The 14,207-nt window shown below is 51.0% G+C and overlaps 1 protein-coding gene across 3 annotated transcripts; it reads left to right on the plus strand.

Moving 5' to 3' along the window:
- The first annotated feature begins 561 nt into the window (after positions 1-561).
- On the plus strand, positions 562-6,524 carry LOC120403206 (apoptosis-associated speck-like protein containing a CARD). 3 transcript variants are annotated; one of them, XM_039534061.1, is made up of 4 exons: positions 567-1,311; positions 2,830-2,886; positions 3,253-3,309; positions 4,481-6,523. In XM_039534061.1, exons 1-4 carry the CDS (start codon positions 1,035-1,037, stop codon positions 4,735-4,737), a joined length of 648 nt encoding a protein of 215 aa, XP_039389995.1. In that variant the 5' UTR covers positions 567-1,034; the 3' UTR covers positions 4,738-6,523. The 3 variants fall into 3 exon arrangements, with proteins under 3 accessions (XP_039389997.1, XP_039389996.1, XP_039389995.1); XM_039534063.1 differs by lacking the exon at positions 2,830-2,886 and having other exon boundaries at positions 562-1,311; positions 4,481-6,524; XM_039534062.1 differs by lacking the exon at positions 3,253-3,309 and having other exon boundaries at positions 566-1,311; positions 4,481-6,524.
- The last annotated feature ends 7,683 nt before the right edge of the window (positions 6,525-14,207 follow it).

The following is a 14,207-nucleotide window of genomic DNA, read 5'->3' on the forward strand; positions in this document are numbered from 1 at the left end:
CACACACACACACACCCCCCGCGGGCAGAGGCAGGACCAAGTAACCCCAGAGTCTAGACCATCCCTATTTGTCTAACCTGTTCTTAAAAACCTCCAGGGAAGGGGATTCTACAGCTTCCCCACATAAGCTCTCCCAGTGCTTAACTATCCTTAGCAGGGCTGGCTCTAGACCCCAGTGCGCCAAGCACGTGCGTGGGGCCGCATTTTCCCAGGAGGGCGGCAGGCGGGTCCGGTGGACTTTCCGCAGTCATGCCTGCGGAGGGGGCGCTCGTCCCGCGGCTCGGGTGGACCTCCCGCAGGCATGCCTGCAGAAGCTCCACTGGAGCCATGGGACCAGCGCACTCTCCGCAGGCACGTCCCCCAGAGCCGTGGGACCGGCGCCCGGCAGCGCGCCCCCTGCGGCATGGCGCCCTGCTTGGGGCGGCCGGATTACTAGAGCCGCCCCTGATCCTTAGAATTAAAAAAAAGTTTTTCCTAATATCTAACCTGAAACTCCCTTGCTGCAAACTAAGCCAATTTCTTGTCCTATGAGTCTCAGTGGACATGGAGAAGGAATGATCACCAGGCTCTTAACAACAACCCTTACATATCTGAAAATTGTTATGTTCCCTCCCAGTCTTCCCTGGGCTAAACACTCCCAGTTCTTTCCACTTTTCCTCCCTCTGTCAAATAGCAGCACAGGCAGGGGCTCTGCTGAAGGGGGCTGGTAACATGCTTTACAAATGCATAACCCTCTTCTCACGCTAACAGGGGATCCAAGGTGCACCGGAGTTTAGATTCTGCCTGTATCCGTTGCAGCCAGGAAGCGGGTGGGTTTTGTTGTTACTTTGTTTAGAGCGGCACCTCGGGGGAAAAAAAACTTTCACAGGAAACGAGGACGAAGCAGAGAAGGAGCCAGGACCATTTTTAGCAAGCGGCTCTGGCAGCCTGAGCCCCGCCTCACTGCTGAGCACCAATCGCTTCTCAGGGCAAAGAGCTGCTCCCCAGCTCCGTCCCTGCCCCTGGCAGTTTTGCTCAGCTGCTGAGGAGGCAGGATGGGGAAGACGGTGCGGGATCACCTTGTGGACACCCTAGAAGATCTGGGGCAGGACCAGTTTAAGAAGTTCAAGACCAAGCTGAATGTGTTCCCATTGAGGAAGGGATACAGCAACATCCCCCGGGGCCGGCTGGAAAAAGCTGATGTCCTGGATGTGTGCGACAAGCTGATCAGCTACTATCTGGAGGAGTATGCGGTGGAGGTGACAGTGGAGCTCCTGACAGACATCAATGAGAGGGAGCTGGCAGACAGACTCCGCAAGGCAACAGGGACTGGTAAGGACCAGGGCAGGGAGAGAGCATTAAGGGGGCTAAGGATACTGAGCTCCTTTGTAAAGTGCTTTGAGATCTATGGATGAGCGCTGTATTAGTAGGGAGGTTTCACTGAGCCTGTCCCTGAGCTCTCCCTCCTACTCATGTGCAGGAGGCTAGCGAGGAAGAGACAGAAACACTAAGTTTGCAGGATGATCCCTACTCTATCTTCTGCCACTGACTGCATTGCTCTTTCTTCGTAAGTACTGCATCTCTTCCCTCGGTTTCTAACATTCCCATTCCTGAACACACACATCGAGTCCCATCCAACCCTTCCCAAAGGAGTAACACATATGCATGCTCACCTGAGACCAGATTTCTGTTTAGAAAGTCTGTTGTCCAAGCATTAGCTGGCCAGCTCCTTTCTCTCTACAACTAAGCACGCGGAGTTAAGGGCAGGGGGGAAATGTTTTGTTTTTTTTTTTTTAAAACAAATCTTCCATTTTTTGTATCTGTTTTAAATTGTTTCCTTCTTCTGAGCACATGAAATTTGCTTTCACTTTCAACCACAGTCACTTCCCCATCCCTGCCTGGCCTTGCTGGAAGGTTCTGCAGTTTGTTAGCTTTGCAGCCGATTTTCCCCGCCTTGTCCGTGCAAGGAGGGCAAACTTCACTGGAGCCGCAGCAATTTACCCCAGCAGAGAAACTGCCCCACAGTGCCTCTGGTTTAGCAATCTAGGGCCAGATTCTCAGCTGGGGTCATTCAACATAGCTCCATGGTATAAAGCGGTGTAGCTCCAACTGAGGATCTGGCCTCGATTTGCTTATTAATTGGGCTGCACATAACGTTGTACGGAATACGAAGGACTCAGTCCAAATGCCCCCTGACTCAGACTGAAAACGAGAGAACACACTTTTATATTGCTGCCATTAAAAGCAGATGGGTAGAAAACAATGCCAGGAGGCAGGGGAATGCTATGAAATATAAATTCCTCATTTCCTGCTGCGTTAAAAGTTTAAGTCTGATCCCAACTAAAGAGCTGAACCTGTCCATCTGTCTTAGTCTCAGTTTCCCTGGATTCTTTTTGGGCTCTGTGTGTCCCTCACTCTCCTCCATATCTGGCTGGGTTTCTGTGGGTCTGTCGGCACTGCAGTCAGGGGAAGTGTAATTGCAGCATGTGTAGACGTACCCGAGGGAGTTTTAATCTAGCTCGCTCAAGTAGCAATAGCAGTGAAGCCGCAGTAGCATAGACTCCAACACAGTCGTTAGACTCGAGCTCTCTCCTACTTACATGCAGGAAGTTAGCTTGATAGAGGAGCTTTACCCGGAAGTGTCTATTTCTCACTGGATCCCTCTCCGCTTCTCGGTCACTCTCATTCAGTGTGTCAGTCCTAGTCTGTGTGTCTGTCTCTTGGGGAGGGAGGGCTCAGTAGGGGGCACTCTTCCCTAGCAGCCAGTGCTGACCCCAATCCCCCAGTGAGGTGCTAGAGAACAACGTGGGTGACTCAGACACTCACTGACTATCCCTCTCAATCCTGCAGGTTCCGGTGGCAAGGGGCAGCAGCCAGGGCCATCCGACGGTGCCACAGGAAAGGAAGGTGAGTCCATAAGCACCCGAGGGCTCTTTCATCCCCAGGTGGTCTGAGGGGTATTAGGAAGTGTGGTCTCACTGCAGAGTGACCTGCCCCTCCTGCAATCTGCCTCCCCAACCAGAGCTACCTCCCAGCACCTGGGACCAACCTTCCACCCTGCCTGCCAACCACCAAGCCAGCCAGAGCCCAGCTCTGCCGCCTCCAGCCACTCTAGTGCGGCACTAGGGGGTGCTGTGCTGGAGGGAGTGGGTCAGGGGGCTCAGTAGGGGATGCTCTCTCCTGTATCAGAGCTGACCCCAATCCCCCAGTGAGGTGCTAGAGAACAACGTGGGTGACTCAGACACTCACTGACTATCCCTCTCAATCCTGCAGGTTGCGGTGGCAAGGGGCAGAAGCCAGGGCCATCCGACGGTGCCACAGGAAAGGAAGGTGAGTCCGTAAGCACCAGCGGGCTCTTTTTCACTCCCCAGGCAGTCCAAGGGGTGTTAGGAAGTGTGGTCTCACCGCAGAGCGACCTGACCCTCCTGCAATCTGCCTCCCCAAGCAGAGCTACCTCCCAGCACCTGGGATCAACCTTCCACCCTGCCTGCCAACCACCGAGCCAGCCAGAGCCCAGCTCTGCCACCACCAGCCACTCTAGTGTGTCACTGGGGGGTGCTGTGCATCAGGGGCTCAGTAAGGGATGCTCTCTCCTCTGTCAGAGCTGACCCCAATGCCCCAGTGTGGTGCTAGGGTGCTTTGCTAGAGAGAGTGTTCAGTAGGGGGCGCTCTCCCCTCAGAAATAGTGTTGAGTCCAAACCCTGCGTGGCACTAGGGGGCGCTGTGTTCACTCAGGACAACTGGCCCCTTTGTGTCAGTGCTGACCCCCGTGCTAATGGGGGCGCTGGGAGAGGGGCTTAGTAGGATGTGCCCTCCACTCAGTGCTCCAGAGTGGCATAAGGGGTTGCTGCACTGCAGGGAGCAGGGTGTTGCCACCTTGTGTCAGCACTAGGAGGCACCACACCAAAGCTTTGCTTACTTGTGGCCTTTAACCCCGCCCCACCTCCTGGGCTCTTCTATAAATTGAGGCGTAAATCTTGGGGTCCTGGTAAAATCCTACCCCAGGTGACTGCAGTCTGCTTTTCCTCAGTGCCCCCTGCCATTTAAACAGCTGATGGACCCCAGCCCAGAAGCAGCTGCAATTCAGTACTGGACGAGTGATTCTTGTGCAGCATGGCTGTGTAGCTGTCAAGCAGCTGCTGTGCCTCATCCCAGATGCAGCTGCAACTCTGATCCACTGAGTGTGGTGCTCTCTGCCCCGCCAGTGGTGGCTGGGTCACAGATGGAGGCTAATGAGCCTGTTATAACCTTGACTAAGAGATGGGTTTTTCAGCTCAGGTAGCAAATGCTTTAAGATCAAGAAGTCCCAGATTCAGTGCCTGCTCCTGCCAACCCACCCAGGGGCATGGCATTACAAGTGCAGTACAGCTGTGTTGTGTAGCTGTTAACTATCTGCCATGCCTGCCCCCCCGCAAGTCTGCTGTATTTCAGTACTGATTGGAATTATGAAACAGTATGTTTGCAAATCTCTATTCATTGCTTGTGTTTGTGGTCTCTCCAGAGGAGCATTTTGTCGATCGATACCGAGTGCAGCTGATTCAACGTACCACCCCTGTGGAGCCCATTCTGGACCTTCTTCATGGGACTGTTCTGGACGACGAACAGTACCAGACCGTTCGATCTGGGAGCACCAACCAGGAGAAAATGCGGAAGCTGTATCAGCTAATGCCAAGCTGGAATAAAGAGTGCAAGGACCGGTTCTATGAGGCACTGAAAGCCAAGAATAGGTTCCTCATTCAAGACCTTGAGGGAAATTAAGACAACCAAGAAGTTACATTCCTTGTGAACATGCAGCCATTCCAGGTGCATGCAACCCTAGCTCTAGATTTCACACGGCTTTCTGGGCAGGGTGGTGCTTTCACCGCTTTGCTAACATTGTTTCAGGGTAAAAAACCTCTTTCCAGCGCTCCCTTTGGGGGCTGAATGGGTGAGCCTGTGATGTGATGCAGCAGAGAGGAGGTCGCTAAGGACTGTCTACACTGCAACTAAACACCGCTGCGGACGGCCCGTGGCAGCTGACACAGGCTCAGGCTAAGGAGCGGTTTAATTGCAGTGTAGATGTGCGGGCTTAGGCTGGAGCCTGGGCTCTGGGACCTTCCCTCCTCATGGGGTCCCAGAACTCAGGCTCCAACCTGAGCCCAAACATCTACAAACACAATTCAACAGCCCCTTAGCCTGAGCCTGAGTCAGCTGACATGGGCCAACCGCGAGTTTTTAACTGCAGTGTCGACATCCCTTACTGGCTTTAGGGTAAGTCCATGATGGATGGGATCCCAGTAAGAGAATGGAGCAGGGCTCTAAGGTGCTGAAAGGCTGCACAAGGATTGCTTGCCAGGCTCTGAAACGGGGGTACCGCTCAGCATCACTCACCCAGTGCATCCACCTCTGGGGTGCAGTATGGCAGCGGATTAACAGACACACAGCAACGCCGCACAGGGATCACTCATCTATACCTGAAATGCAGCCTCTGGGGTGGGTTATAGATGCTGGATTTTATGAAAACTGGACACTGTAGTGAAACCAACATCTTACGACAAATGGTGTGAGGCTATGTGGACAATGGGGGAGTTGTACTCTAGCACAGGGGTGTGCAAACTGCGGGACACACCTCCCTAGGGGGGCACGGAGGAACACGCAGGGAGGTGAGTGTCGACGCCAGGTGGCTGATGTCACCTCCAGCCCCTGACTCATCTCAGCAGGCTGCCCAGCCTGGGGGTCAGTGTGCTGTGCCAATTTCCAGCCCCAACAGCCTCCACGCCCAGCATTGGATCTTCCCCCAGAGGCTGTCACAGGCGCCTTCCCCAACCCTGAAAACCTGAGCAGAGAGGAGCAGGTATTGGCCCTGCCCTAGCAGGGCAGCCTGGTTGCAAGACAGAAGCAGCCCGCAGCAGAGGAAGCCTTGGCTGTGCTGTAACAGGGGTAGGGACACGATTCCATTAATGATAAGGGGTAGGGGACGCAACTGGAAAAGTTTGCGCACCACTGTCCTAGTATCTACAACTGCTGGAACTCCTGCCAGCCTCCCGGCCATCATGCACTGCCACACGTTCCTTTAGCGCCCACCCCGGCATCTCACCAGACACTTCGGCTGTGGCTACATTACAGCGCTTACAGCTGCGCCGTTGTAGCACTGACACTAAGCGGATGGAAGAGAGCTCTCCCGTCAACTTAATTACTCCAACTCCAACGAGCAGCAGTAGCTTCTCCTGCCGGCCTAGCGCTGTCCACACCAGCACTTAGATCAGTGCAACTTACATCGCTCACGGGGGTGGTTTATGCACACCCCTCAGCGACATAACTTATACCAGCATCAGCTGCAGTGTGCCCACAGCGTCTGACTTTTTCTACAAGAAGATCTGATCAAAGTACCCTCCTAAAGGATCGCTGGGCTGGACCAAATTCAACCTCAGAATTCCTGCCAAGCCTCTGATTTCGTCTTACTATTTCCTCACCAGCTACCAAGAACTCAGGACCTGGTTTTTGGTGAGGTGGTTTTGTTTTGGTTTTGGGGGGGGGGGGGCGGAATTACAATCATAGGATTGGAAGAGACCTCAAGAGGTCACCAAGTCCAGTGCCCTGCACTCATGGCAGGACTAATTAGACCATCCCTGACAGGTGTTTGTCTAACCTGCTCTTAAAAGTCTCCAACGATGGAGATTTTACAACCTCCCTGGGCAATTTATTCCAGTGCCCAACCACCCTGACGGTTAGGCAGTTTTTCCTAATGTCCAACCTAAACCTCCCTTGCTGCAATTTAAGCCCATTGCTTTGTCATAGCCTCAAAAGTTTGAGAATAATTTTTCGCCCTCTTCCTTGTAACATGGTTAAAGGTGATTTTGCCCAAACTATATATTTTTTTAAATATAGATATAAATTTGTATTTTGTTATAAAATGGAAAACCAGAAACTATGTCCACAAATAAAGCTAGAAGTGCCGCCCAGTCTGAGAAGGATGATGTACTGTCTGCTCTGTTTTTCATTCAAACTGTCTGTAGGTGGGAGGATAGTGGAGATGGATGAATAGGAGCATGGATTAGAAGGATGGTTGAGGAGGACAGATGGCATAGGTGGGTGGTGGGGTTGGTGGATGAACTGGTTGGCTGGCATGGACAGACAGGTTTGGTGGCATGGATTGTGGGTGGATGGTCTGGCTGGGTGGCCTGGATGAGTGGCCCGGTTCAGAGAGTGTGTGGATGAACAGCACGTGCCATGGATGAATGAGTAACCTGCGCGGGGGAGGGAGATCAGGGGTTAAAGCAATGGGTAGCATGGAGACCCTCAACTCCCCCTTCAGGCTTGAAATGTAAACTCACCCGACAGGAAAATGAAATGGGAGCAGCAGTTGGAAGTGGTTTCTGGGAGGGCTTGTTTCTGTGGCTCCTAACCTCCCCCTTCAGTAGGTGGAGCGGTAAGAGCTGCACCTAATAGGGGAAGATGCCCCAGCCAGGACTCCCCCACTTGTGTCCCTTCCCCACAGGGAGAGCCCAATAATAGTGTGTAGTACATACGTGCTGCATAAAATCCCTCTCCTGAAAGGTCTTAAAATCTTTTCCAGGGCAAGAAACTGTACTGAGTGGTTATATCCCAGGGAAGAACCCCAGAGCCTCCTAGTCTCCATCCAGGTCTGAGCCACATGGTGGCATCTATAGGAACGGGGAGGGAATGATACACAGCTTCACACACATGGCCTTTGGCTAGGCTCACTGTGGCCCAACGGCTTGCAGATATGACGTCTTTCAGGTTGAGTCATTCGCCTAGGCACTCGGAGGCGATGTCGACATCCTGAGCTAGGGGGGTGATTCCCAGCTGGCATACACACCCTTGCACTAGTTCTCATCAAGCGAGCGGGAGTATAAATAGTGTAGCTGTGGCAGCATAGGCATCGCTAGGTGCTAGGTGAGTTAAACCCGCCTGAACCCAATTGGTACTCACATAGCACGGCTAAGCCCTGCCTTCGCTGCTGCTGCCCATGCTGCACTGCAATCTAGTCTCACGCTAGCTTGAGGAGAGCTAGTGTGTGTCAGTGCAAGCCGGGAATCACACCCCTAGCTTGTAGTGCAGACTCCGGCCAGATCTACCCTATACACTTACTTCAGTATAACTACTTCACTAGGGGTGTGAAAAATCCACGTCCCTGAGCAACATAGTTATATTTACCTAAAAAAACCCTCCCCCTGCCATATAGACAGTGCCATGTCTCTGGGAGAGCTTTTCCCACCAACACAGCTGTTGCCTCTCACGGAGGAGGAGTAACTAACCCAACAGCAAAGCTCTCTCCCCTAGGCTTAGAGCAAGGGTGAGGAACCTACAGCCCACAGGCCAGATTCAGCCTCTTGGTTTATTTAACCAGCCCATGGGGTGTGAGCCGGGAGCGCCAGCTCGCCCTGTCCCGGGGAGTGCGGGGAGAAGCCCTGAGCCTTGGTGCGGACCACTTGTGCATGGCCCGTGATTGACTTTTTTCTGTGGGTCAGTGGCCTCTGACAGAAAAACGGTTCCCCACCTCTGGCTTAGAGCATTTTCATCAAAGCGCTACAGCTGAGTTTGTAGTGTAGACCTGCCCGCAGTCAGGGATGGATGTAGAATAGAAAGAGAAATAGATGGATACCAGGCCTGATCCAAAACCCATGATTTCAGCTGACTTTAAGGCAGGCTAATAATCCTGATTTTAGAGTTACCAGCAATGGAGAAGATGGTGGAAGACCCTTGGCAAATTGTTGCATACTCTCACGAGAAGGTGACACAACACCTCATCAGACACAAGAGTAAAGGCTGTGAAGAGAGCCACTCACAGTCGGTGAGCCAATCTACTTTTATCACTGGGGGGTTTGGTGGATCACGTAAACATGAGGGGGCAAGTGGCAGCCCCAGCCCAGGTAGCAAGGGGAAGAGATCACTCCAGTCCAGGAGGGCAAGAGATGGTGCTCAGATATCCCCTAGGGATGGACACAGCTAGACAGCCCCACTCCACAACTTTGCAACCCCCACTAACAACAGGCAGGCAAATCCTGCAATAGAAGAGGGGCTATGACTCCCTAATGGTGCTTCTGGTATATCAGCCTGGTCATTTTCACACCATGTTCATCTCACGGGAGTTTCAGAGGGGAAAGAAACAAGACCTGCAAGCCACAGATCCTGTCTCTGCTCAGGCACCAGCAGCTGCCAGATAACCAAATAATAGCATAACATAGCACACAGGCGTCATGATGGACAGGTCTGGTTCCACTTTGCAGACTGGGTAAAGTGGGATTGGGAGGGGAAAGAGAACGGGGCATAGAGACAGAGTGAGAGAAACAACAGAGAAAGAGGAGAGAGAGACACACACATCTGAGAACAATAGAGAGCACAGAGAAAAAGAGGCAGAGAAAAAGAAACGGAGAGAGAAATTTAGAAACTGCCACTTTACACTTAAAACTTGCTGTTCTAGAGTTAGAACCCACTGCTCTAAATTTAAAAACCACCTTTCTACGATCAGACACTGGCATCACCTGAACCTGACGTTCCTATATTTAAGAACCCACATTTTTGATGGGTAAAAATAGCCCAGGCTGTTTCTCACATTCCCCAAAATTCTCTCTTGACCCAGTTCTTAATGCTACCCCCCTCCAGAATCTGATCCTGCCACCTCTCTGCACTGTCATCTCTCCCTGAACCTTTCTTTACTGAATCTATTGTTTCACAGATGCATAGATTCTAAGGCCAGGAGGAACCATTGTGATCATCTAGGCTGAACTCATGTATCACACAAGCCATACAACCTCTCTAAAAGAATTCCTGTTTGAGCCAGAGCAGATCTTTTAGAGAAACAGCCAATCCTGATTTTAGAGTTATCAGCAATGGAGAAGATGGTGGAAGACCCTTGGCAAATTGTTTCAGTGGCTAATTACCCTCACTGTTAAAAATGGACATCTTATTTCCAGTCTGAATTTGTCTAGCTTCAAATTCCAGCCATTAACTCATATTATACCTTTATCCGTTAGATCGAAGAGCTCATTTGTCCCCAGCGTGGTTGTGACTGGGTTGCCTGGGATGGTCCACACTGAGAATGCCACCTCAGGGCAGACTGAGGCGGCACATAGCTGTCTAGCCCCGATGTAAATCTATCTGGGGGTTGTCACCCAGGAACAAAACACGTTTGAGATGTAAATCGTAGCCAATAATAACTTTCGATACAAAGATGATACATGGATTTAACCAGGATAATCATCATTGATAGAGTTTCTTACAGGGCAGGCAATGCCCAAAATTTGGTGGTTTATTCTATAATTCGATTCACCAAACAGGTAGCAAAAGAGCATCTGTAGTACCACACTGGTTAACAAGAAGCCTAAGAGTCCCCTTTAGGCATTCCAGCCCTTAGCTCCCATCCAGACAAACAGGTCTAATATAGTGAGAGGTTACTGAAAACCCAATTCACCAACTGTGGGGTTCTACTAATCCCAAAGGATCAGACACTTACCCCCAGGTCTATATGTATCTCAGATCTTACCCAAAATCACACTGTCAGCCATTCCTTAGTAAACTAACTAAAGATTTATTAATAAAAGAAGAGTTATTGGATGGTTAAAGAATCATATACATACAAGGATTTTCAGTGTTCATAGATCAAGATCATAGCAATGACGGGATAGACTGCTGGCTCGCAAAAGTCTCTGATAACTTCCAAAAAAGACTGGAAGGTCCTCAGTCCATAGATCAAAACACTCCTTTTAATTGTAGACCCACAGTCCAGAGAAGTGGAGCAGGAATAAGGCAAAATGGAGCTGTCTCAGGTGTCTTTTATATCCTCTGCCGCGTGCATGGAAAGTTGCTGTCCCAAACAAAACCCACAGCCCCTGTGTATGGAAAGTTACTGACACAAGATGGAATCCAAGGTCACATGTCCACATCACGTGCTCTTACTTGTTTTGCTGAATCACAGTGGTGGCCATTGGCTCCTTGCTGTCTGAGGCACCCTCAGGAAAAGCTATCTGGATGGGATGAGTTTCTTCTATGGCCCATTGTGAGAGTGGAGTGTCCTTAATGGGCCATCAACACTTAGGCCTTGTCTACACTACGAGTTTATCTCGAATTTAGCAGCGTTAAACCGAATTAACGCTGCACCCGTCCACACAATGAAGCCCTTTATTTCGATATAAAGGGCTCTTAATATCAATATTTGTACTCCACCCCGACAAGGGGAGTAGCGCTGAAATCGGTATTGCCATTTCGAATTAGGGTTAGTGTGGCCGCAATTCGATGGTATTGGCCTCCAGAAGCTATCCCACAGTGCACCATTGTGACCGCTCTGGATAGCAATCTGAACTCAGATGCACTGGCCAGGTAGACAGGAAAAGCACCGCAAACTTTTGAATTTCATTTCCTGTTTGCCCAGCGTGGAGAGCTTATCAGCACAGGTAACCATGCAGTCGGAGAATCGAAAAAGAGCTCCAACGTGGACTGTACGGGAGGTACTTTGATCTGATCGCTATATGGGGAGAGGATTCCGTACTAGCAGAACTACGTTCCAAAAGATGAAATGCCAAAACATTTGAAAAAATCTCCAAGGGCATGATGGAGAGAGGCCACAATAGGGACTCACTACAGTGCCGCGTGAAAGTTAAGGAGCTCAGACAAGCCTACCAGAACACCAAAGAAGCAAACGGAAGGTCCAGGGCAGAACCGCAGACATGCCGCTTCTACGCTGAGCTGCATGCAACTCTAGGGGGGGGGCGCCACCACTACCCCACCCCTGACTGTGGATTCTGAGGAGGGGGAAGATGAGAAGGAGGAAGAGTAGGATGAGCTTGCGGAGAGCACACAGCACTCCGTTCTCCCCAACAGCCAGGATCTCAGCATCCCCACTCCAAAAACTGTCCTGGCACCACTGGGAAGAACCTACCTCAATGGGCGCATATACGTTCCATCAAGGCGCCCCCCAGATAGAAGCGCTTCATCTATGCCATGACACGCCACTGGCAGGCAACATTTGCCATCTCAAGACCTTCCGCACAGCTTCACGTTTCTTATGTGAGCCAAAGCCCAGGACGACGTTAACTCTTGCGACCTCTCTGCATGCACCAAGATGCCATGTGCTAAACCCTGCAGTGCCCTAGTATCCCTGGAGACCCCATCCAGACCCTGAGCCTCAATCGCCCTGGACTTCATAACAGAACTCCCTGACTCTGACGGCCACACAGTGGTCTTGACTGTTGTAGACCAACTAACCAACATGGCACACTGTCTCCTGTAACAGCCTGCCCTCTGCTGAGACAACAGCTGGGCTCCTGGTGATTCATGGGTTTCCAGACCATAACACATCAGACCAAGTCCTGCACTTTTCCTCACCTTGGGCATGAAGCTCTCCAGTTAATGGGCATTTAACCCATTTCACCCTGTGGTAAATGGGGGAGGGGGTAGCACCCTCTTATTGACACCCTGCCAGTCAGCTATAAAAATCCTTCTTAGTAGCTGTACTTTATTTGCCTGGCCTGTAAAGGGTTAAGAAGTCTCACTGAAACGCTTAGGTAAGAGGAAGTGAGTTGGCCACTGGCCAAAAGAGCCAATGGGAAGACTAGAAACTTTCAAATTGGGAAAAACGTCCCCTTTGTTGGCTGGTCTTTTGTTTTTCGGCTGAAGGGACAGAGCCAACAGGCATGCTGTAAAAAGTTCGGGAACAGGTATGGAAATTCCCCAGCATCCAACCCTAGAATGACTTAAATGGAACTACAGATATGTAAGTACTACAGGGAATGTTTAGATAGGTGTGATCAGGTTTATCTCTTTATTTTGGCCTTGTGAGTTCCTCTATGAACACAGGTACTTCTGTTCTTTTGTAATGTTTAAGCTGAACCCCAGGGAAGCAATTCCTTGTGTTTAACTTTTTTTTAGTCGCTCTGTAATATCTAGCAACAGCCATGATTTTCCAAATATTTTTTCTTTCTTTTTCCTTGTAATAAAAATTTACCTTTTTAAGAACATGATTGGATTCCTGTGCCTTAGGAAGTAAAGGGGTCTGTGCATATGTTATTCAGTCAGCTGGTAACAACAGCTGGTTTCTTTTTGTCTTTTCTTTTCTCGGCTCTCCCCCAGAGGAGGGGAGAAGCTGAGGTTACCTCACAGGAAGGCATTCCCAAGTAAGCCTTCCTGGGTTCTCAAGAGGTGTTACACTTGGGTGGTGGCACCGATACGACCCAAGGCCAGGGAATCTGTAACCATGGGAGTTGAATACAAGACTGGAGTGGCACAGTATTTTATAAGGTCTTTGCGGGCCCCCACCTTCTGCTCTCGAAATGCCAGAGTGGGGAATCAGCCTTGACACACCCACTCTGCTGTCACCCCCAGACAGGTGGGCAGACGGAGAGGGTGAACCAAGTATAAGAGCAATACCTGAGGTGCTTGGTCAACTACTATCAGGACGACTGGTTCTGCCTCCTTCCGTATGCTGTGCTCTCCTACACAAATGGTGACCACACCTGCACAGGACAGAGTTCCTTCTTTGCTAGTTACGGTTTCCACCCTCACTTCCACCAGACTTTGCCAGCCGCCTCCCCCGAACCCAACAGCTGCTCACTGAGTCCAACAAATTCACTATATCCAGGAGGAATCCAAGGACCACCTTGAAAACATGGAAAGGGATACGCAAGCTGTCCACACCAGAGAGGCCCAGCTTTCACAGGAGCCCAAAAGGTCTGGCTTGCCACAAAACACCTCCGTATGAACAGACCATCCCGCAAGCCAGACCACCAGTTCTTCGGACCCTTCCAGATCTGTCAGCAAATCAACCATGTCGCTTTCAAATTGTAGCTTCCTCCGTCTCTCTTCCTCAGTCTCTGTTTTTACCCATACACACACACAGTCCCACCTCTCCCCACAACACACACACCAAGGCTCCCTGCATCCGGGTCACTTTCCCCACCTGGGCTGTGCTGTGAGGCATTAGGAGTTATTGCTCTTGTGTTCTCTCCTTACACACAGGGGCGGCTCTAGGCACCAGCAAAGCAAGCAGGTGCTTGGGGCAGCCCATTTGCAGGGGCGGCAGGGATCCAGCATGGGAGCTGAGCACCAACAGGGGGCCCTGGGAGCTGTAGTTCCTTGGTTAGCATCCTGCTTATAGAGCCAGCCCTGGAGCAGGGAAAGAACTACATTTCCCAGCAGTCCCTTGGCCGCTATCAACAGAAAAGGGAGGGAGAGGGAGTATGGTAGCTGAATGCTCATGCTGCCGCTTGCTGTGAATGGAGAGCTCACTGCTA

The sequence above is a fragment of the Mauremys reevesii genome, linkage group 4, assembly GCF_016161935.1.
Source record: "Mauremys reevesii isolate NIE-2019 linkage group 4, ASM1616193v1, whole genome shotgun sequence".
Lineage (NCBI taxonomy): Eukaryota > Metazoa > Chordata > Testudines > Geoemydidae > Mauremys > Mauremys reevesii.